Source organism: Danio aesculapii, chromosome 6 (genome assembly GCF_903798145.1).
Source record: "Danio aesculapii chromosome 6, fDanAes4.1, whole genome shotgun sequence".
NCBI lineage: Eukaryota > Metazoa > Chordata > Actinopteri > Cypriniformes > Danionidae > Danio > Danio aesculapii.
In genome coordinates, this window is record NC_079440.1 from 24312758 (window position 1) to 24335067 (window position 22310).

General features: G+C 35.0%; 1 protein-coding gene across 4 annotated transcripts in view; it reads right to left on the reverse strand.

Moving 5' to 3' along the window:
* Positions 1–19541, reverse strand: part of znf644b (zinc finger protein 644b) — a 33451-nt gene extending 13910 nt beyond the window's left edge. Inside the window, exons 1-2 of one of the 4 annotated variants that reach the window (XM_056459801.1) lie at positions 19380–19541; positions 10364–10410 (exon numbers count right to left, since the gene is read on the reverse strand). Coding sequence is in view for 1 of the 4 variants with exons in the window: in XM_056459800.1 (XP_056315775.1) it covers positions 10364–10410; positions 19255–19271 (64 nt within the window). In the remaining 3 variants the exon portion in view is untranslated. Of the gene's footprint in view, positions 1–10363; positions 10411–19254 lie in introns of all 4 variants that reach the window. The other 3 variants (XM_056459800.1, XM_056459803.1, XM_056459802.1) reach the window with 3 other exon arrangements.
* Between the last annotated feature and the right edge of the window lie 2769 nt (positions 19542–22310).

Genomic DNA, 22310 nt, shown 5'->3' on the forward strand with positions numbered 1-22310 from the left:
TCATATTACTGTATATGTACACTGTAAAACCTGATGAGTTAAATCAAACTGTTTGAGGAAATCGATTGCGGCAAACCATTTAAGTCATGAAACCAAATGATTTGAGTACTGTAAACTATATATATGTATACACACACACACATATATTATTTGTGTTTACATCATTAAACATTTAGTGCTCTATTTGAACTTTTAACGGTCTAGGCGCAAAGTCTAAAGCGCATGGTGCAAAAGCATTAAGGGCGTGTCTGAATCCACCTTTGCTATTTTAAAAATGGAAAAATACGCTCTGCAGCGCGGCACATGCTCTAACAGGGTTGAGCTTATTCTTTTAATAAGTTATGGGTGTGTTTTAAGCATAAAGTGCATTAAACCAATCAGAGTCTCATCTCCCATTCCCTTTAAGAGTCAGTTGTGCCCCGCCATAGTGCATTTGCTATTGGCGGACTTTGTGAGTGGAAAAACTGAACCCTTACTTTCTCTTTCTCTCTTTCGTGGATAAGGAAATGGTGTTGTACTCTCTGCTGAAGACATCTATTAGCCTACATATTTAATTTTGTTTGTTAAGCGCAAAGATTTGTTTCAAAACTATTTCTAAATTCAGTTCTAGTTTCCAGCAAACGAATAAATGAACAATAATAACGAAGTGTGTGCAAAAACTGAGTTATATTTAAACACACGCCCTATGCCCCATATGGCCCCAAACCTGACAGATGGACAAAGCTTGTTTTTAATAAAACAAATATAAATATGCATATAATGAATAATAATAATAATAATAATAATAATAATAATAATAATAATAATATTATACAAAAGCAAGTTTTCGTGAATTAACTGAAAAAAGCCCCCCTGAGATAATGAAGGCATGAAGGCAGTGGTTGTTATATTTATGTAGAAAATAACAATTTTGTAATATTTTAATCCTTTAATTCTTTTTCATATGTAAAGATTTTTGTGTATTGCTTTACATCCTGCATGTTTAAAGCAATGTGTAAGTAAGGCGCACAACTAACATGCTCTGCGCTGGACTTTAGACCTTTCAGCTGGTCTATTGCACAGTCTATTTGAGTTCCTCAAAATAGCAATGCACCAACAATGCACCTTAACACACCTCTTTTCTATAGACCGTAACACCCATGAGTCCACAAAGTGGCGCAAATGGATTTGCTATTTATGATGTTCTGTTAATAGAGTGAATTCAAACTAATTGAAGTCCAAACAACTATATAGCTACTCAAATGGTTTGATATTGCTTGTAGCATTAGAGTTAAATGAACACAAAAAACTAAATTAATTCATTCAGAGTTCTGCTTAATATAATCAGTTTATGAGTTACCATAACTCTTTTTTTATTAAGTCAAAGTACATTTTTTAAATTGTAAGTTAAACTAACTTGATTTTTACTGTTAGGTTTCACAGTGTAGGCGTGGACCATTAAAAGACCGACAGTATGGTAACCTTGGATAAAAAATATCATGGTTTTGCAGTATTGTGATTACTGTTCTAAAATATATTATTTTTAAATGTCAAAAATGTAAAAAACAAAAACTTTTCCCACTATTGAACACAATATATTTTATTTTGAGAAACATTTAAAATGTTTTGGAACAGTAAACATGTCAGGTTAAATAATTCAAATCATTTTCAAATGAATCATTGATTGCTGTATTTTACTATTTAAAATGGCATCTTTTGATATCTTTTGTGCAGGAGATAGTGTTGTCCTAAAAAAAAAATCTTACACACCTTAGGAACGAATAGTGGAAAATTCATTCATACATTCATTCATTCATTCATTCAAGTCAATTTAATTCGTTCATTCATTCGTTCAAGTCAATTTAATTTGATGTGCACACAAAAATGAGATCTCTAAACCATATAGATGCACAGACGATCTTCTGCTGGGTTGTTGAGAAACCAAGCAACAGACTGCCCAAACATGCATGACATGATTCATTCATTTATTCATTCATTCATTTTCTTTTCGGCTTAGTCCCTTTATTAATCTGGGTCGAAGGCTCTTCCAGCTGCAACCCACCACTGGGAAACACCCATATACTTCCACTCACACGCATACACTACGGACAATTTAGCTTACCCAATTTACTTATAGCGCATGTCTTTGGACTTGTGGGAAAACAAAAGCACCTGGAGGAAACCCAAGCGGACACGGGGAGAACAAGCAAACCCCACACAGAAATGCCAACTGACCCAGCCGAGGCTCAAACCAGCGACCTTCTTGCTGTGAGGCGAGTGGGTTACCCACTGCGCCACCGTGCTGCCACTAGCAGAAAATTTTGTCGGTTTTAAAACCTTGACTTTTTCAAACCCCGGTATACCTTGAAAACAGTTATTGTCCTATGCCTAATTATATGTTGATTATTTTGAATTAAGAAAACTGAATCAACTGCAATTTTTAAAGTCAGTCTCAGTCTGACAACTCAATCATCTCCAAATTCACAGAAAACAAATATGCAGAAACAATTGTCACTTGCTAGCAAACATCACAAGCAATTACAAATGTACCACACACTGAATTATGCATGATATTTTGAAATTAAAAACATAAAATACAACCAAATTAAATTATTTCCTGTAAAATGTTCAAGGAAATAAAAAAACATTGTTTAGATGTACGTGGGTTTCAAATGGTTTTCAAACTTCAAAATAATAAAAGTGTTAAACAGATCTTCACAATGATTTTACACAATAAAACGCTAATTTATGTTTAAACCAGATTTAGAACAGGAATCCTATGATGACAATGATAACAGACTTTTTAATGTTCACAGAGCAGCTCTCCAATAATAATCAACTGTAACTTGTTTTTATCTAACAATTGTCAAAAAGAGAAAGAAAAATCATTTAAAATACTAATAAATTGTTTCACTAACAAAACATACAGTATGTAACATGATTCTGAGTGATTCTGAAACATTATTCCACCCATATTTTGATATTTTATTTTAACAAAAAGTATTTGAAACATTTAATAAGACACACACTTGCATTATGATTTCTAAATACAGTGCTCAGCTTATATAAGTACAGCCCTCACGAATCTAGCTTTTAAATTCGTATTTTTAATAGGAAGCTATACAATATTATATTTGTGCATATACATTAGATTAGTCAGTACTGAAGCCAAATCTGGAGCTCATCTAACTAAATAACTTACGATAATGGTCCAAAAACTAGTATACCCAAATGTATTTAATATAAAAAAAATATTAAATACAAAGTTAAAAAGAGGAAAAATCAAGAGAAACAAAAAAGTTAAAATTTTGTTGAAATTTTGTAGGTTACATTTTTTTTTTTTTTGCAATATTTTGCTTGAATTTATTTGTTTTATCTTTTAATTCTAAATATGTTTGGTGACTAAAATATTATTGTATATATATTTATATATATCTGTTTAATAAATCTGTTTTGTTTAAAAGCACCAAAATACATTGCTTATATTCACTGAGAAATGGATAAAAATATTCATTTTCAAAATGGCGCGTACTCAACTATGTTGAGCACTGTATATACAATCAATTTTGTCAATTTAATTTGATGTGCACACAAAAATGAGATTTTTGACCCATATAGATGCATAGACGATCTTCTACTGGGTTGTTGAGAAACCAAGCAACAGACTGCCCAAACATGCATGACATGATGTGCAACTAAATATTTGAAGAAAAGAATAAGTGACGAAACATTTTCCTGATCCTGTGTTTACGTTTAGCAACCTTGGGTTGCAACAACATGAATGGCATCCATTCATGTATATTTCAAGCATGTACCTCACACCTTGACCTTGCTTATGTTGCATTGAACTTTTTAAATACACATTGAACATCAGTATGTTTAAAGTTTAATATGGAACATTTGAGGTTTAACCTATGCAGACATTTTTGTCCATGTCAATTTGTATTTATTCACTTGGCAGATGCTTTTATCCCGACTGACTTACAGTGCATTCAAGGAATACATTTCTTCCTTTAGAATAAAACCCAGCACTCCACCACCACAGCGTACTGAGCTATAGGAAGCAAATATACGTTGGATCGCTGTCATTTGCTGCACACAATACAGGTACCATACATTATAACCCTTGTAAATTTTCGAGTTTGTTTCCCCTCTTTCCCCTTGGTTTGGGAAAGAAACTAAGATGCGCGGAGAGTGGCAAGAATCCAATTTCTTTTGAACGCTGTGTGGAAATTGAGAGCTCAGCAATAAATCTGCTTCAATACACAATCTCCACAGAGCGCAGGGGCAGCTACCTTAGAGATCTCTCCCTCTGTGTCTAACAAACCGCTGCTTAACCAGGAGCCAAGGCTGCCAACTCTAACGTCTTGGTTGCCACAGCACTGCAAAAGTTGCATTTTCCAGAGGTAGCCATTCATAGCCAAGCTGATGCAACGTTGCGACTCTGTTAACTAACCCGAGTTTATAAAAAAAAAAACTCTCTGCGCACAAAATTTGGCTGCGCATTCCAAAACAAAAGAGCACATCCTTCAACAACCCAAATTAAAAGAGCATCAGCACGCACTCAAAGACTCGATCATGTGGCTCTCCTCAATACTCTTTCCTAAAATAGAGCGAGTGAAGCGGCTGCTCCTCCTGATGGTAGATTTAAGATCGGGGAGAGGGGAAAGGGGGGTCATTGGGCATGATAAAAGGGGACAGGGAGTGAGTGACAGTTGGGTTAAGACAGAAGTCATGTTCAATAGCAGGTAAAGAACATCAAAAGAGGAGTTCACAGGAAACCTATGCAACCTTATCTAGAAGGAGGATTTTCTGTTGTGTGAAGTAGATTAGCGGTGCCAGAGCTGCTGACATGGCCTCATTTGCTGCCCTGTAGTGTTAGAGGAGGATTAAACCATATAAACTTTGAAGCCTTAAACAATACCTTTCAAAATTAGATGGATTAAGGGAGGGATGTCTGATGGGGATTTCCCGTGGCTTTGTCAGTTTAAAACTTCTCTTTTTAAAAAGGGGAGCAAGAGAGCAGAAAAAAAGAAGGGAGAAAAAGAAGAAAAAAAAAGCTGAGCAGGTCTGGGGTTTCAGTTTTAATGAGGGCACTCTTATCATGAGCTGGGCAGTGGGTGCGAAGTGGCGCAGGTCGACAGGCCCTTAAACCAGTAGCCTTTCTCTCACATTAAAGAATGATGCAAAGAGTTTGTCACTAAAAGAAGGGGGCGAAAGTTTTCTGGCAGTTGCATCATTTCGGTAGTTTTACGAGGCAGCACATCTCTTGATGAAAAATAAACATTGATTGTTGCGTGCTATTCCGTGTAAAATATGAAAGCGTTCCGCCGTGAAATATACTTCCTCTCAGGTCATGAGTTGCACACTGTAGATTTTTTTTTCTTTATATGAAATGTGATGATTACTGGAGATCTGATTTAAATATGGAGGGGCTGCACGGGCGCGTATCTGCCGCTGTGATCGAGGGCAGACTCACATGCGTCTGTCTTGCTTGAGTAGTGCGAAAGAAAAAAGCTAACTTTGTCACTGCCGCTTTGCTGAAGACACGTGACCAATCAGATGAAAGCATGTCAATGTCAGCGCTTGTCTACTCGCTGAGGACGGGATTGGGTCTAAGCGAGCAGACATCAATACGCTTAAATTTGGAGAAATGTCAAGCGCCGCGGGTTTCAGGATGAAACAACTTTTATTACCTTTTCTTAAAACGTAATGTGCCGCACAAGCTAAGACATGAGCAATATAATAAAAGTGAGGAAAGTGGAAAAGGCCAAATAGTGGCGTAGAATTCCAGTCAAAATCAGGAGCAAATTGACGGATGTGTTTAACCAAAACTTCATCGAAAATAACACTGTGCTGATTAAAAAAAGAAAAGAAAATGACCTGTTCTTAACCGCATAAAGCAAAGCTTGCACTTTGTGGTCCATCTCCCCCGAAGAGGCTCCCTCAGGATATTAAAAAATCATCACATTTTTATCAGTCCCTGCTGCTTGTCAATGGCATCTATTAAAGCTGAATGAGGGGGCGGAGCTGCATCCAGACTGGTCATTAACACCAGAGCCCCACTCAATCAGAGCAACTCCCAAACATATCAAAGAGGCGGCTGCATGCGTGCAGAAGGAGAGGCAGGGGGTGTACACGGTAGCCCGAGAGAGGCCCCATGGAGAGATGTAAATAACCTCCCGAGAGACTCCCGGCAGGCTGTAAAGAAGATGCTAGCTGGGAGACGACGGGAAGCTAATGAGTATAACAGTAAATGTATACAAAAGACAGAAGGAGAGTCCCTCCCTCTTCATTCCAATTAATATGCTCTTATCAATAACAGGGCACCGAGGCCACTTTCCTTGCTGCACTTTTTGGCTGCACGCGCCGCATGCCATTCAGACAATTCAAAATACAGCTGATCAAAACAAAAGTGAACAACATTCCCGTTTTCTACTGAACTACAGTATACAAACATGTCATGGTGTAAACATATGTATTTCAGAACATATGTAAACAAGGGCCAGTTCTGCCAAAGGTGGAAAATTTGTTCATAAGTTTAGAATGAATTTTTTTTTAATTATAATACTGAATTTTTATCACATCTGTGTGCAAGTGAGCTGCCGCACAACAGCTAAATATGAATTTCTGCCACATAAGTAAACTGCATAATTTGCAGGGATAGTTCACCCAAAATTTACAGACACTTGTATGTTTTGTTTTTCTGTTGAAAACAAAATAACATATTTTGAAGAATGTTGAAAATCTGTAACTTTCAAAGTAGGGTTAACAAAGTGAAGTCAATGAGTATATATCTTTCTTCAAAATATGTTCATTTGTGTTCAACAGTACAAAAACAAAAGTATTAAACAAGTGAAGGGTGGGTAAATGATGACAGAATTTTCATTTTGTGTGAGCTATCACTTTTAGTTTGGTTCATAAATAAAGAAATCAAGAAATTTGGATAAATCAGTATATCCTACTGGTCACTACCGTTGTTGACCAACAGATGGCTCTGGCAACTTTACAAGGGCATTATTTTTGTTTTTTTATTTTTTCTTGATAGCAATAATTTATTAATTGTTAACACTACTAAAACAAACTACTAATAAGCAATATATATATATATATATATATATATATATATATATATATATATATATATATATATATATATATATATATATATATATATATATATATACATACAGTGCTCAACATAATTGAGTACACCCCATTTTGAAAATGATTATATTTATCCATTTCTCAGTGAATATAGACAATGTATTCTGGTGCATTAAAAATGTCTGGCTGACAAATGGGTCAAACCTTGTAAAATGGGATGGTGATATACATGTATATGTACAAACACAATTACATTTATTTACAGTTTTTATTTAAAGAAATATAATATTATTGATAATATGTAAAGATACTTAAGTATATTTTAATATGTCATCAAATTAGTTTTGATGTAAACTATTGTTACACTGGGCTGTCTCATAAAGTATGGAGAAATTAAACAAAACAGATTATTAAACAGATATATTTATTAATATAATAGTTTAGTCACCAAACATATTTAGAAAATGAAAGATAAAACAATGAAATTCAAACAAAATATTGCAAAAAAAAAAAAAAAAAAATACAAGCTACAAAATTTAAACAAAATTTTTCCACTTGTTTGCTTCTCTTGATTTTTTTCTCTTTTCAAAATTTGTATTTAATATTTTTCTATAACAAATAAATTTGGGTTTACTGGTTTTTGGACCGTTCTCATAAGTTATTTTGTTAGATAAGCTCCAGATTAGTCTTCAGTACTGACTAATCTAATGTATATGCACAAATATAATATTGTATAGCTTCCTATTAAAAATATGAATTTAAAATATAGATTTGTGAGGGGTGTGCTTATATATGCTGAGCACTGTATACAGCTGAAGTCAGAATTATTAGCCCCCCTGAATTATTAGCCCCTTTAATTTTTTCCCCAATTTCTGTTTAAAGGAGAGATTTTTTCAACACATTTCTAAACATAATAGCTTTAATAACTAATTTCTAATAACTGATTTATTTTATCTTTGCCATGATGACAGTAAATAATATTTGAATATTATATATTATATATGAATAATATTTTTCAAGACACTTCTACAGGCTTAAAGTGACATTTAAAGGCTTAACTAGGTTAATTAGGTTAACTAGGCAGGTTAGGGTAATTAGGCAAGTTATTGTATAGCGATGGTTTGTTCTGCAGACAATCGAAAAAAAATATATAGCTTAAAGGGGCTAATAATTTTGACCCTAAAATGTTTTTTTAAAAATGAAAAACTTATTTTATTCTAGCCGAAATAAAACAAATAGGACTTTCTCTAGAAGAAAAAATATTATCAGGCATTCTGTGAAAATTTCCTTGCTCTGTTAAACAACATTTGGCAAATATTTAAAAAAGAAAAGAAAATTAAGGGGGGGGGGCAAATAATTCTGACTTCAACTGTATATATTAGTATCTTTTAACCTTTATTTTAATTTAAAATGACTAATAATACTCAAATAATAATAATAAAAAAAATAATAATTATAATAATTAAAAAATGAGTAATATTAGTTAGTTCTTTGTGCATTGACTATGGTTAAAAGATACTTTTCATCTAAACGGTACATTGGTAAATGTGGAGCATTAATTAACATTACTACTTCATTTTGTTTTAAAATGAACAGAAAATAAACATAAAGAACCTGCTTGTGATCAACACCTCGACAAGCAAAATTTCTGTATATGTAATGATTGCACAGATAAACCATTCACACACTCTCATCTAGTCTCTTAATACCACATGTAATTCAGTGATCTCTCCCTGACAGAAATGCTCTATAATCACACATCACCCTGCAACCTCTGTTCAAAGCTCTAAAATATCACATCCAACTCCAGATATAATTGGAAAATTTAATGAGATTGGTGAACCACAACCTTGAAGGTTTTCGCTAGAAAAAGGTTTGGGGAGCTTGACAGTTAATTCTCAGGCAAACTTTTGCCTTTACCCTTTCAATCAATAGCAACAGTGGATTTAATTTTGGTTAATTGGTGCTCAGTAAGAGACACCCTTCAGCGTCGATACAACATTCTTACAGCCTTGGTCCTATTGATTTCTGGATCTCTTGTAGGTGCTTACAAACACATCTGTTCCTCAGCGGTCACTTTTTTTTTAAAATACGAGAATAAGTGAGTAATTTCATGGGGTGTATCAAAAAAATCAAGTCATAACACTGCGATTTCCCATGCATTTCCACAAAGTTTTCAGCTGTTCACATAAGACTAAGTAGCACTGTCATATTTTTTACCAACATATCCTACTGATACAACTACGATTATTTAAAAATAGACAGTGAATGGCATAACAGTTACTGAACCTTCAGTGAGAAGCTTTCACATCTTTTAACTGTAACCAAGTTTAGCGCCCCGCAGAGCATTAGTGATCAAATCCTGGCCCCTAGTGGTGAAGTCATCAGAGTGAGATGCGGAGCCCGAGGCTGCTGCAGTCTGTTTGTAGCTTTTGGTGAGCTGAAAGATTTTACGTGTGTAACTTCCCTCATAAAGTCTTTAATAGGAAGAAGTGTTCTCATTTGCTTATCCTGGGTGTGGATAACTGACTGCCGGGACGCCCATGCCGTATCGCTTTCAAAGTGGTGAGAATTGCGCTATAAGAGAGAGGCAAGCTCTTGACTTGGAACGAGACTAACCAGTGACAATCGCATCTGTCAAATAATTTTGGCACACATCCCGAGACAAACTTCAGAGACAAAGCTCTTTTTCGAATGCGCCACGCAGACAGGTTAACATTTTTTGCACTATCATCTAGATTCTGTTGGATCATTGTCCAATTACACAAAATTATTTTGGCAGTTTTGCTCACACAACATTATACCCAGATTCCCCTTTTTGGCCTTTTTCTGGAGGGCTGCTAGAGGAAGATGAAGGTTGCCAGGTTTGCAGGCTGACGGGAAGTATGCCTGTGACAAGCGTAACTGACAGCTCTGATTTAATTTGACTGGTGATCACACCCAGCTATAGTATCAGAGCAGTTCACACATCTGTGCCTCAGCTCAAGGTGTTGAGACATGCCACCAAATATCTGGAACATTACACACACCCCTGGTGCTGTGTACAGGCAGCCAGAGCGCTGTCACTCCAGCTTTCCAGCAACATTAGCGAAGACACAAATCTTACATTTGTCGTTTCCATCCTAATTCTGTCACTGCTTAATCTTTTTTTGCCTTTTTTAAAATTTCCTCATGCTTAATAACAGCATTCACTAAAATTGCAGTAATACACAGAAAACAAAAAAGGACACTAAATGTGACTATTTTAAAATGTGTGTTACATATATATGGTTCCTACCAGTTTTTTCCAAAACATTGGCACCCTGGAGCTCACTGTAAACCCACCTGCAACATGAACATATAGATACACAGAGAATTATTATTAGACATGTCATATAACTACTATTGTAGTACTGTTTTAAATACAACACAGTGCACTGTCGAAATGTGGTAACCAGCTAAATGAGCCATTTTGAAGGTGCAGTAGGTGATTGTCTTCAGAAACATTTTTTTGTTGTGCTGGTTGAAAATCTCTTCACATTCTAATGTGTATTGATCTACATCTAGTAATGAATCTAGTAATGATTAAAATAAATGATCTAAATATATTTATATGTATTTTTATATTCTGGGCTTAAGACTAAAAAATGTTCATCCAATTAACTATTGTCGGGCCGATAATTCCCATAATTCTGATAAATAGCCCAAACTGTCACAGCAGTAAAATGAAATGCTGAATCAAAACTTTTGAAAATCCTGAATCAATATTGGAGCTACTTTTGCACGCTGGAGGAAGGATGACATCATGGCTGAAGTATTTCTTTTAGACAGGTAATGGTATGCAAGGTTTCCGCTACATTCATTCTTCCATGGCGAGGTACCACGCCAAAATTGATCCCGCCACGGCTACATTACAGCTTCTCATTCAAAACATTGTCCTTTTTTTTTTTTTAAATAGCGGGTGATAATCGCACCAAAACGTATTAAAAGGTAAGGGAATTATAACAGCGCAAACTTTTCTGTAACCATAGTAGTGCTGTGCACTATTTGTTTAACTCTTTAAGGTTACGTGCTGACTGACTGACTGCGTGAGGCCAGCAAACACGTATAGCCGTTTCACTGATGGCACTCTGCAGATCTATTGAAGACATTCATAACTATTCCTAGCAAATCTAATAAATGTTGGAGACATACTCGTTACATAAACGCACTAAATCACACTTCAGCTGCGTTAATTTGAGAGCGCACAAGAAGATCTGCGCTTGAGCACTGAGCAGCGTATATTTGAGGGGGCGTGCAAGAAGTTTTGTGCACGAGCAGATGAAATCCACACGCAAGCAAAGAGGTTCGCATGCTCGTAGACTATTACATAAATGCAACCTCGAATTGTAATACTGCGCTTACGACGTTTGTCATTGAAATAACGCCACAGGTAGTTGGTAGATCTGAGTAAAAAATGCCTGCCGCCACAGCTGGAAAACACTGTTATGTTTTAAAACTCTTTTAGTCATGCAAACAAAGGTTGTTTCTCATAGGGCGTTCTTGTCTGTACTTGCGTTCTTGTGTCCTCGTGAAACGTTATCAACCGTCGCCGAAGTACTGTTCCAATTCAAAGTTCACAGCTTGCCAAGTACAGATAAAATTTCTGGATGTGTACTTGCTCCGCCCCTTTTGCCAAGGATGCTTTGAGAGGTGACTTGTGCCAAAGAGTATTGAATCACGTCTCAAAGAAAATACTCTTCTGTTGTGTTACAAATTAAAGTTTTAAGAGTTTTTCAAGTGAGAATGTAGTTGTTTTAAACTCGAATCGGCAGTTTATTTATAAAGATAGCACGTCTTTGGATGGTATAAAGATAGCAAGTCCCTCTTGCATTATATTGAATATAACGTTGAATAACGTTGAATTGAATATAACAAGTAGTTATGCTGACCCAGTAAACATTTATTTTCATGCACAACATTTTGTGTTCGCTATGAATACAAATTCTCGTCGTATCATAACTTTAAAATGCGATATGATCATTCAAATGATGTTCACGCTTTGGTTTCTCTTTCAATGCCCAGTGAGGTTCATGTCATGACTGCCGTCCCTCAGAGAAAAAAAAACATAAAGGCAAATCATACGTCCCGCGCGGGTCCCAAACAATCACACTGAACAACAAACTGAATGTTATTTACAACTTTATTACCTGTTATTCACATCCTTTGCAGGTTCTGTTCATTAAGTAGATCTAATTGGTGTGCACGCACGCGTCCTCTTGGTAGTAAACAAACAGTGCGTCAGCTCACGTGTAATTTCGCGGCCACGATTGCATCGTTACATGAAGACAGAAATTATTTTTTGGGTGAATTACACCATATAACTACAGTATGTGACACATTTAACGCTGTTTGGAAGTGTCCATGTTGCTAAGCAATGAATATAAAACAATATGAAGATGATCGCTTTTATGCTTCTCTCCTGAACTTGAAAATATAATTGGCTGAATCGTAAAAATACAGGATCGTTGGGGGTCGAATTGAGATTGCGATCTTTTTTTGATTAATCGTGCAGCCTCAGATGTGACTATTTTCAATTTCATAAGGGACCTTTTACAGCATCGATAATGTATTTTTATTTAGTTTAACAACAAAATATAATTAAATAGCGCTATTCCGCCTATTCTGTTTTACTGAGCTAAAGTTGGTTTTATATTCACATTAGTTCATTTTTGAACAATGACAACCTGTGACGCCCTCCCTATATTGTTTACCATGCTACTTTAAATATTCGGTCTGAAATAGCATGTAAGGATGGCTTAGTAGTAAGTGTAATTCTTGCACACCGCCGGCTAATACTAAGCATACAGTATTCGCTTTAGGACAGCGCGCATGAGAGAATGAGACCATTATGAGAAGTTTTGCTTGCTACACAACTGAAAACATGCTATATATGATACAGTTTTTAGTTGAAATTGTAGTAATATAAATTACTAAGATTTCTAACTGGCGAATGACATGAACTAGAGGGTTGTCTGCTGTCATCTTTAAGGTGCGCTTGTTCGTGTTTCAGGAGGCGTGGCTTTGGATGGCAGGGGAGGGACTGTGCCTTTGTCACATTATCCTTCAGAAATCATTCTGCTATGCTGATTTGGATATCATGCTAAGTGTCATCATACATTTTCCCCATGATTTATAAGACATTCCAGTGTAATAATAGTTTACATTAAAACTAATTTGATGACATTTTAAAATATACTTAAGTCTCTTTAAAAAATACTTATGATATTATATTTCTTTAAATAAATAAAAACTGTAAATAAATTTAATTGTGTTTGTATATATACATTGTCACTATCCTTTAGACATTTCTAATAATTTAAAATTCAAAAGTATGATCACTTAATATGATCACTTAATATTTTACATATACAAAAAAGAACAGGCTACGATACATTGCTTCATTTCTACATGTGTCCATTTCTAAACAATGATACTAAACGTAAAAAAGGTATGATATATCTAAGGTTATATATAACAATATTTTTTTTATATACATTTTGCTCTCAATTATTAATATTAAAACATGTATTATGCTTTCCATGTAAATAAAAACAAACTTAATTTAATGTTCACATCTAAATGAGAACTCAACTCGTATTCAACTCCTTAAACATTAAGGCTAACATCTCATTTAAGTAATAGAGTCCATTAGGTCCCAATATACTGATGACTGGTGGCTGTAATGAGAGGTCATGCTGAAGGTTAAGTGATATGGAATGAGCAGCTAATAGTCAGAGCATAGCAGAGGATAAATAGGCCTCTCTCTCTCTCTGTTGGCCTCTTCCTCTAATAGATTTATGCCGGTCTCAATGTTCTGGCTAGATCAACAGCTTACTGAAATATCTCTCCAGCCCAGCTGCAGTAGTGCTGGCTTGCTAATTCAGGCCAGTGTACTTCCATTAAAACAGTCCCCTGTGTCTTCATTTAGAACACTGCGAACTGGGAGCCCAGCAAAAACAGGGAAGATGGGACCAATTTTTATCATTCTGCACATTCCAGAAATGCGTCTCGGAGCAAATATTTGACCTTGCTGAATGACACATAATCAATTTGTGGGAAACTGCCCAGAGAAATCCGTTTACTTAGTCACACCATGTAATCTATCTTTACAGGGTCCGATTGTGCAGTTTAGTTTAGTTTGCAGGTTTATGTGTCGTGTGCAGGGTATGAGTCTTCTTGACCTTTCTCAATTATCTTCCGCAATATTTTTGTTTTTTGTTTCCTTGTCATTATATGATAAAAGTGCAGGTTATATTATATTTATATCCAAAAAAGACTGTAAAAAACTACACTGTAAAAAATATCTGTGAATGTTTAAAATAAATTGCGCTTTTGAATTCCATTATGGGACTTTAAATTTTCTTCCAACAATTTTTAACCTAGAAAAGTGTAAAAAAAAGTGACTTTTTAAATAATTTTTAATAGTTTAATGTGATATATTGTCTGGGTTGGTGTTCTACAGTTGAAGTCAGAATTATTAGCCCCCCTGAATTATTAGCCCCCTGTTTATTTTTTCCCCCAATTTCTGTTTAACGGAGAGAAGATTTTTTCAACACATTTCTAAACATAATAGTTTTAATAACTCATCTATAACAACTAATTTATTTGATCTTTGCCATGATGACAGTAAATAATCTTTTACTAGATATTTTTCAAGATACTTCTATACAGCTTAAAGTGACATTTAAAGGCTTAACTAGGTTAATTAGGTTAACTAGGCAGGTTAGGGTAATTAGGCAAGTTATAGTATAACAATGGTTTGCTCTGTAGACTATTGAAAAAGAAATTAGCTTAAAGTCTCTGAAACAAATTGATTTCAACAAGTGATGTGAAGTGAAGTGAAGTGATGTCAAGACAAGAAAGAGGTCTAACTCTGTGCCACCACATTACTATAGATGTGTTAAAAAATAATAAGATATATACATATATAGTCGACTCCTGATCGGGAGGTAACGTCCAATTCCAATCGAGTCTAAAACTGCATGTTCGGGCCCGATTTCCGAACATGTGATTGGATCTGGACATTCCCAACTAAAATATCAATAAAAGTCACTTTGTCAAACTGTAGAGTTGAATTTTCAACATCGTAAGTCGACAGAGCAGAAATTAAGATCCCATAGTGCAATCCCATAATTCAATTCACAACCGTAAATGAATGGAAAACATTTGTGAATCACAAAATATGGAAACTGTAATTAACAGATATTTTTAACAGTGTATTACACAGCTCACTGGTTTTCGGAGACATTTCCAAGCAATTATAGTTATCTCTCGCAACACTTTTCCAAATATGACCACACATCTAGGAATAGGAGTTCTGCCATTAAAGCTTTTGTATTTAGTCTCTCAACAGTTTCCACAAGCAAACTAATAACAAATATTATTGGATATCCTTCTAACCAAGATAGCTGTTAATGCAAAATTGACATGAAATATAATTAAATCCGAGAATTTAAAAGAGCCAGTAAAAGTCCTTCACCTCTCGCACAGTAACTAAAACCTCTGGCCCTATTTTACTGGGTTTTATTTATCTTGTCTATTAAAACAAGGGCTGCACGTTACTGTGAAAATACAGTATGCTATATTTGATATTGTTATTAAATGTTGTGATAATTATATTTTGCCATAATTGTTGTATTTTATCAGCAACCTAAAACAAATCTTTTTTTTTATTATTTATGTAATGATCATACTTAAATATACAGGTAATAGATATTTTTCTGAGCTGATAAAAAAAAAACATTTAAACTTTAAAGGGCAACTATTTTTCCCCTTTTTCAAGATTTAAGATAATTATTTTGTGTCTCCAGAATGTGTCTGTAAAGTGTCAGCTCAAAATACCCATTAGATTATTTATTATACCTTTTTAAATCTGGGAAATTTAAGCTGTAAGGACTTTGAGGCTGTTTTTGTTGCATGTGGCTTTAATGCAAATGAGCTTGTTGTCCCCGCTCCACTGTTCCCACGTGCATGTCAGAGCCACAGAGATCGCTCCCTTACTACAGTATGAACTTCCCCAACGGTTATTTGCCGTATTTGTTGTGGAGTTTATTCAAGCCTTTCTGCAACGATGAGTCACACACAATGTCGTTATAAAGTTTGCGTGCGTAAACCTGCCACAGGACACATGTTAATATCAACTCTGTTATGTTAATGTACAAAATAAACCGGATTTAAGTCCACAAACTGGAATTAAAGCGTCCTCTTTTATAACTGTACTGACATGTGGCTGTGGTTAAGAATTACGTAGAGATTTTACTGTATTTATTACAAACATGCACTTTAAAAACGTTTTAAACTTGTAAAACTCATTCTTGAGTTGCAGATGATCACAGAGAGCTGAACAGATCTTTTAATCCAAGTTGTTTTACACACGTCCTGTCTTGTGGATATGCTTATACATGTTACTACGGAGACATGTTAATACGCGACTGTCAATCAATTCGGTGGGTAGGGAAACCACGCTCAAACGTCACATTGCGATGGGACTCAAAATGGGAGGGACTTGGATCCTTTTTTAACATGGGGAAATTTTTAAAAAGAGGCTTATTGTGTTTCTATCAATCCAGTATGATCGTGGACACATTATACCTACACACAGTTCTGTCCAAACAGCTTACAAAAGTTGATTTGTATCATAGGTGCCCTTTAAAACACCACGTATAACTGGTAACATTGGCGGAAATTTTGATTCTCTTCGGCTGTTGTCATTTTCCTCTCTCGTCTACTGGAATTTATTTTCAGCTACATGTTCACAGCACCAACTGGAGAGGTGGTGAGGATAGCAAAGGTCTCATCTGATCTGGTCAGATTCAGATAAACAACCCATGCATTATGAATTACAATTAATTTAATTTATTGCACTGCTCTGCAATATGGATATTATTACATATTATCACTGTGCAGCACTAATGAAAAGGCATCAGTTATTGTATGAATATTGCAAACAGATCTTTCATTCTATAGCTACACTCAGGCTTTTGGCACTTAAAACAGCTACCCCTGGGTGTTCCAAACCCTGGCTAAACAGAATACTGTATAACTCATCTTCTAAATTAGAAGTAAAAAACATTCCTTGAACTGTGCCTAAAAGTGTGGTTTAGAGCAATGATCAAGAGGAATAAAAAGGGTTAATTCACAAAAATTGCAATTATGTTACTAATTATTCAACCTCATGGTATTCTAAAACCAAGACCTTTGTCTTCAGAATACAAATTAAGTTACTTTAGATTAAATCAAAGAGAACCCTCATCCTCTATATGCAGCAAGGTTCAATCAAAGTCAAAGTCAGACTACATGCCTGCAGTCTTTCATTTAGAGTATTATCATCTTTTTGTGCACAGATAAAACAAAAATAACAAATTCATTCAACAGCTTCATCTTCTCAGTGTCAGTATAGGGTGCGTATTCATGTGTTGTGCTTGACTGTGCTGCTGACAAATTACCTTGGATGCATGTGTGCTTCAAACAGATGAGCATGGGCATCCGAGGTGGTATATGTCACTGCACTGTGCTCATGAAAACCTGTACCCTATACTGACACTGAGAAAAAGAAGAAAGTTGAACAAATAAAGTAGTTTATTTTAGTTTTATGTGTACAAAAAAAAGCATTCTGATAGACTGATAATACTTTGATTAAACTACTAAAGGCATATGGTCTGTATATGGTCTATATATATTTTTTTTGTTGGTACCTTTCTAGACTTTAAGGAAGCTCTCAGATTTCACCAAAAATATCTTAATAGTATTAAATATTGATATAAAATATATTAATATCTTATGAGGGTGAGCAATTAATAACATAATTTTCATTTTTGGGTGAACTTACCATTTAAGTGCAGCATGAAAAGCTTTTTTGTGAAGCTATGGTTAGATACATAAGAAATGGAAAACAAATTGTTTTAAAGAACTAGTGACCTGATCCAAACATTAAAAAGGGTACTTAGAGCCTTTGAAAACACAAAACATTGAATAAAATTATGCATAAACACAATCAGAGGTTTGATTATACATATGCAATAACCAAAGAAACGCCATCATAATATGTCTATACAGCAAGCCTTTCATTGGACATTTGTGATTGCCTGTTTATTTGTCAGAAGTAAAATGAATTACGAAGTATTTAAAGAGAAAAAAAATCAGTAGATCAGAAACGCTAACATCTCATGACAACTGTGATATTCTTCTGAACATCAGCAATACTGCTTTTAACCTGAAGCATCATGCTTAAGGCTAAATTACAAGTGTGCCACAGTCCAATAAAAAAGATATTATCCAATGTATTTACATTTTTTCAAATAAACACTCAAAAGTGACTTTTAAGTGTAGGTTGACAGCCTGTGAGATACAGCTGACAAGTCAAATACTTTCACGTCAAAATTTTGACTAGTGAGCAAAAGAAAACTGATTCTTGACATGGCTGGCAAAGATCTAGGGCAGAAAAAGGTTAAAGCAGGATTTTAGTTTTGCACACAAAGTTGTCATGCAGCAGAACAGAGTTTGTGCATGTGCTAGAACTAATGGATGTAAAGTGTGATTTATCAAAATCATGTATAAGTGGACAGCCTGTGAGAGATGTGCTATTATGTCACTCACCAGTGATTTCATTCACGCCATAAAATGTGCGTTTTACAGCCATTAAAAGTTCTGTGACGAACACGAATCATTTGAAAAGGGCTATTTTAAGCACCATTCAAAACGGTCGACTGTGATTCTTAACAAAAAGCAATAGGCTGGCGGGATGTTTGTTTGCCGCGATGCGCAAACGCGTTGCGCACAGATTCCATCCAATCAAGGTCGCGCCAAGCGCCTTCAAGACGAACGTCTAAACGCGTCTGCGCTCTTCAAGTGTCAAACCCGCGACTAGAGGCCGCGACACAAAACTCCCAGCTGACACGGAAAACGGCTCGTCTCATCCGGTGACTGGCGTCGCTTTGGATCGATTCTGACACCCATCTTGTAAAAGTGTGTATAAAGTGTGTTGCAGAGGGGTGGGGGCGAAAAACCTCGCAAGTGCGCTCCTCAGACGCAGAAGAGCGTCCAACTTTCCCCCAAATTCAATACTGTTTAGAGCAATAGCGTATATGACAACGGAAGGGTGAAATGTTAGTTTGCAGGATTCGTGACTTGCACGGTGTGTTGACATACCTGATGCCCGTGTACATTAGCTCTCGTGCCCGTGCAAGGACTCACTGTACCCATCGCGCTCTCATCTCTCAACACGGTTAAACACACATCCGGCAAGGGAAGACGTTCGTAAGCTTTAAACCTACCTTCCCAGAGAATGACACTATAACATGGGACAAGTTTGTCATGGTACTTGGTTACGGTCCTTTTTTTTCGTCCTCCATCCGTTACAATGTCGCCATTTTGCCTAAAATTCTGCAGGTTGAACTAAAACTCCGAGAGGGATGTTCGGTCGGTGCTTTCACAAATAACACCACACACTAACACCGAACGAAATGTTCACTTCCTTTTAAAGTGAAAGTCGAAATTTAAGGTCGTGTAGGTTTTCACCGAGGAATTGTGCATTTGGTTTTTATTTAGAGTTGTGGTTGGGGTATGTACTGTAGCCCCCTCTCGCGATATGGATTATTCCACAGACACAGAGTGAATTCTTCTTAGGTGAAGTTACTGCTGGTGTTGAAAAAAGGCAGGAAAGATGGTGGAAAGGTGGACTTGCACACCTAGGGATGGTTTGGTCAGTAATACTTATTGCAAGGAATTGCCTTTCATTTTGACAGACTATGGTGAGCATTTCTTGTTGGCAATGTTTTTAACTGATTGGTAATTAGGTAATGAGGTTAGGTAAACTGTCTTGGGTAAAGACATTTGTGGCTGTTGTTTATAATGCATTACTATCACAGGATTGTTTGTTATTTATTTATTAGTTAGTTAGGTAGTCAGTCAGTTACTTCTTTTAATTAACGCAGAAATGTAAAAACAGTATTTTTCTCACTCTTATGTAGTCTCAAACCTGTAAAAGTTTCAAAAGTAGTTTAAAAAGAAGACATTTTGAAGAATGTGGATGACTGTAATCAAAAACTTGGTATATATATATATATATATATATATATATATATATATATATATATATATATATATATATATATATATATATATATATAAAATGGAGACCAAGTTTATATATATATATATATATATATATATATATATATATATATATATATATATATATATATATATATATATATATATATATATATATATAGCATAAACATTCAGCGGGGACTAGAAATATTTTGGTTACTAGCTGTCTTCAAAATATTTTCCCCTATGTTCAGCACAATACAGAAATTAATGACGTTTTGAAACGATTTGAGGGTTTATGGCTTTCAACCACTAATTATCAAATGTATTAAGTTAGAATAAAACCTTTATTTATTTATTTGGTCACACTTTATTTTAATGTACAATTCACGCTACTAATAAACCATTAATTAAAATGTTTACCTTACTAAACTACTATTTAGCTGCTTGTTAATAAAGTTAATTTATTGTTAATATTAGCTTGTTAATAAAGTAGAAGTTGGGTTAAAAAATTGGGTCGGATTATGGATCTAAAGTAAGATCATACTTTATAAGTGCTTATAAACAGTTATAATATTTTCTTAATTGCTTTGGCTCAGTTTTTGAATTATTTATTTATTTATTTTTTCAAAACAATAAGTTCAGATCTCTGAACATTTTTTCTTGTTCACATCAGAGTAAAAATTTCTTGCTGATTTGAGCAAATTACAAAGTCAGTGCAAACTGTAAGCACAATTGTCTGTAGCTTGGACACACACTAATTGCATATTGCTTGTTGATCAAAACTGATGAGTCGATTCTCATTCAAACTGTCAAACTCACAACGTCTCAATCATTTTTAATCATGTAAAACATCACCCTCAAAAACATTCATTCAGTTATCAAAAATTAATTTACACACATCTTAGTTACATCCACAAATAGCAGTGAAAACTGTACTATGCCAAAATGAAGCCCTATGTTAACAGTGTCCAGAAGCACCATCAACTTCTCTGGTCTCAGAGGCATCTGGGATGGACCATCACACAATGGAAATGTGTTTTGTGGCCAGATGAATCAGTATTTTAGGTATTTTTTGGGAGAAGTGGACGCTGTGTGAGAATATAGAAGAAAAGGATAATTTCAAAACAAGTTCAGAAGCCAGGGTCTGTCATGGTTTTAAGTTGTGTCAGTGCTCTTGGTAAAGGGTACTTGCACTTCTGTGATGGCACCATTATTGCTGAAAAGTACATAATGATTTTGGAGCACAATATGCTGCCTTCTTTTTCAGGGACACCCAAGCATAATTCAATAAGACAATGCAAAAACCACATTCTGGACACATTACAAAGTCCTAGCTATGAAAGAAGAGAATAGATACATGACTGGCCTGTCTGCAGTCCCAACCTGTCTTCATTGTTGCATTTCAAAATGTGCCACACATTCTCTACTGAAGACCCAATACTATTGCCCACCTTAAGACTTGTTTGCAGGAAGAATGGGAAAAAATTACACCTGAAACACTTCATCACTTGGTGTCTTCAATCTAAATTGTTGTGAAAAGGAATGGCTGCATTACAAAGTGGTAAATGCTTTAAGGTTCCAACTTTTTTTTTAAATGTGTTGCAAAAACCAAAATTGGAATATGTGTTTATTAAAAAATAAATAATAAGAATAATAATCATGAGGAACACCTTAAATAATGTTTGTTGTACTGTCTGTATGAAATTCAAGTCAAATATATAGAAATCACTTCTTTTATTATTTGCATTTTCCATACTGTACCAACCTTTTCTGATTTTGGGGTTGCAAATTTTGCATACATGCTATAAAGTTCTGAAGTTCCAGCAACAGTTTTGTCCTTTGCACTCACAGTTTAGAGAATTTTAAGACTGTTTCGAAAAATGTGCCAAAGCAATTGAGAAAAACTGCAATATCTTTATAATAGGCAGGTAATAAGCCAGGAGTAAATGTTGTGATGTGTTACTTAAACTAAAACGAAAAAAAAATGTATTTATAAACCCACATTCTTATGCAAAAGTTTGGCCAACCAAATAATAAATAACAGATGTTTGTTATTTTAAATGGAAAGGTGTTAACAGTCTTTCTTGGAAAAAAAATGCATAATATTTTACAGCAAACATTGATGCATAGTTACTTCTCATGCCATAAAT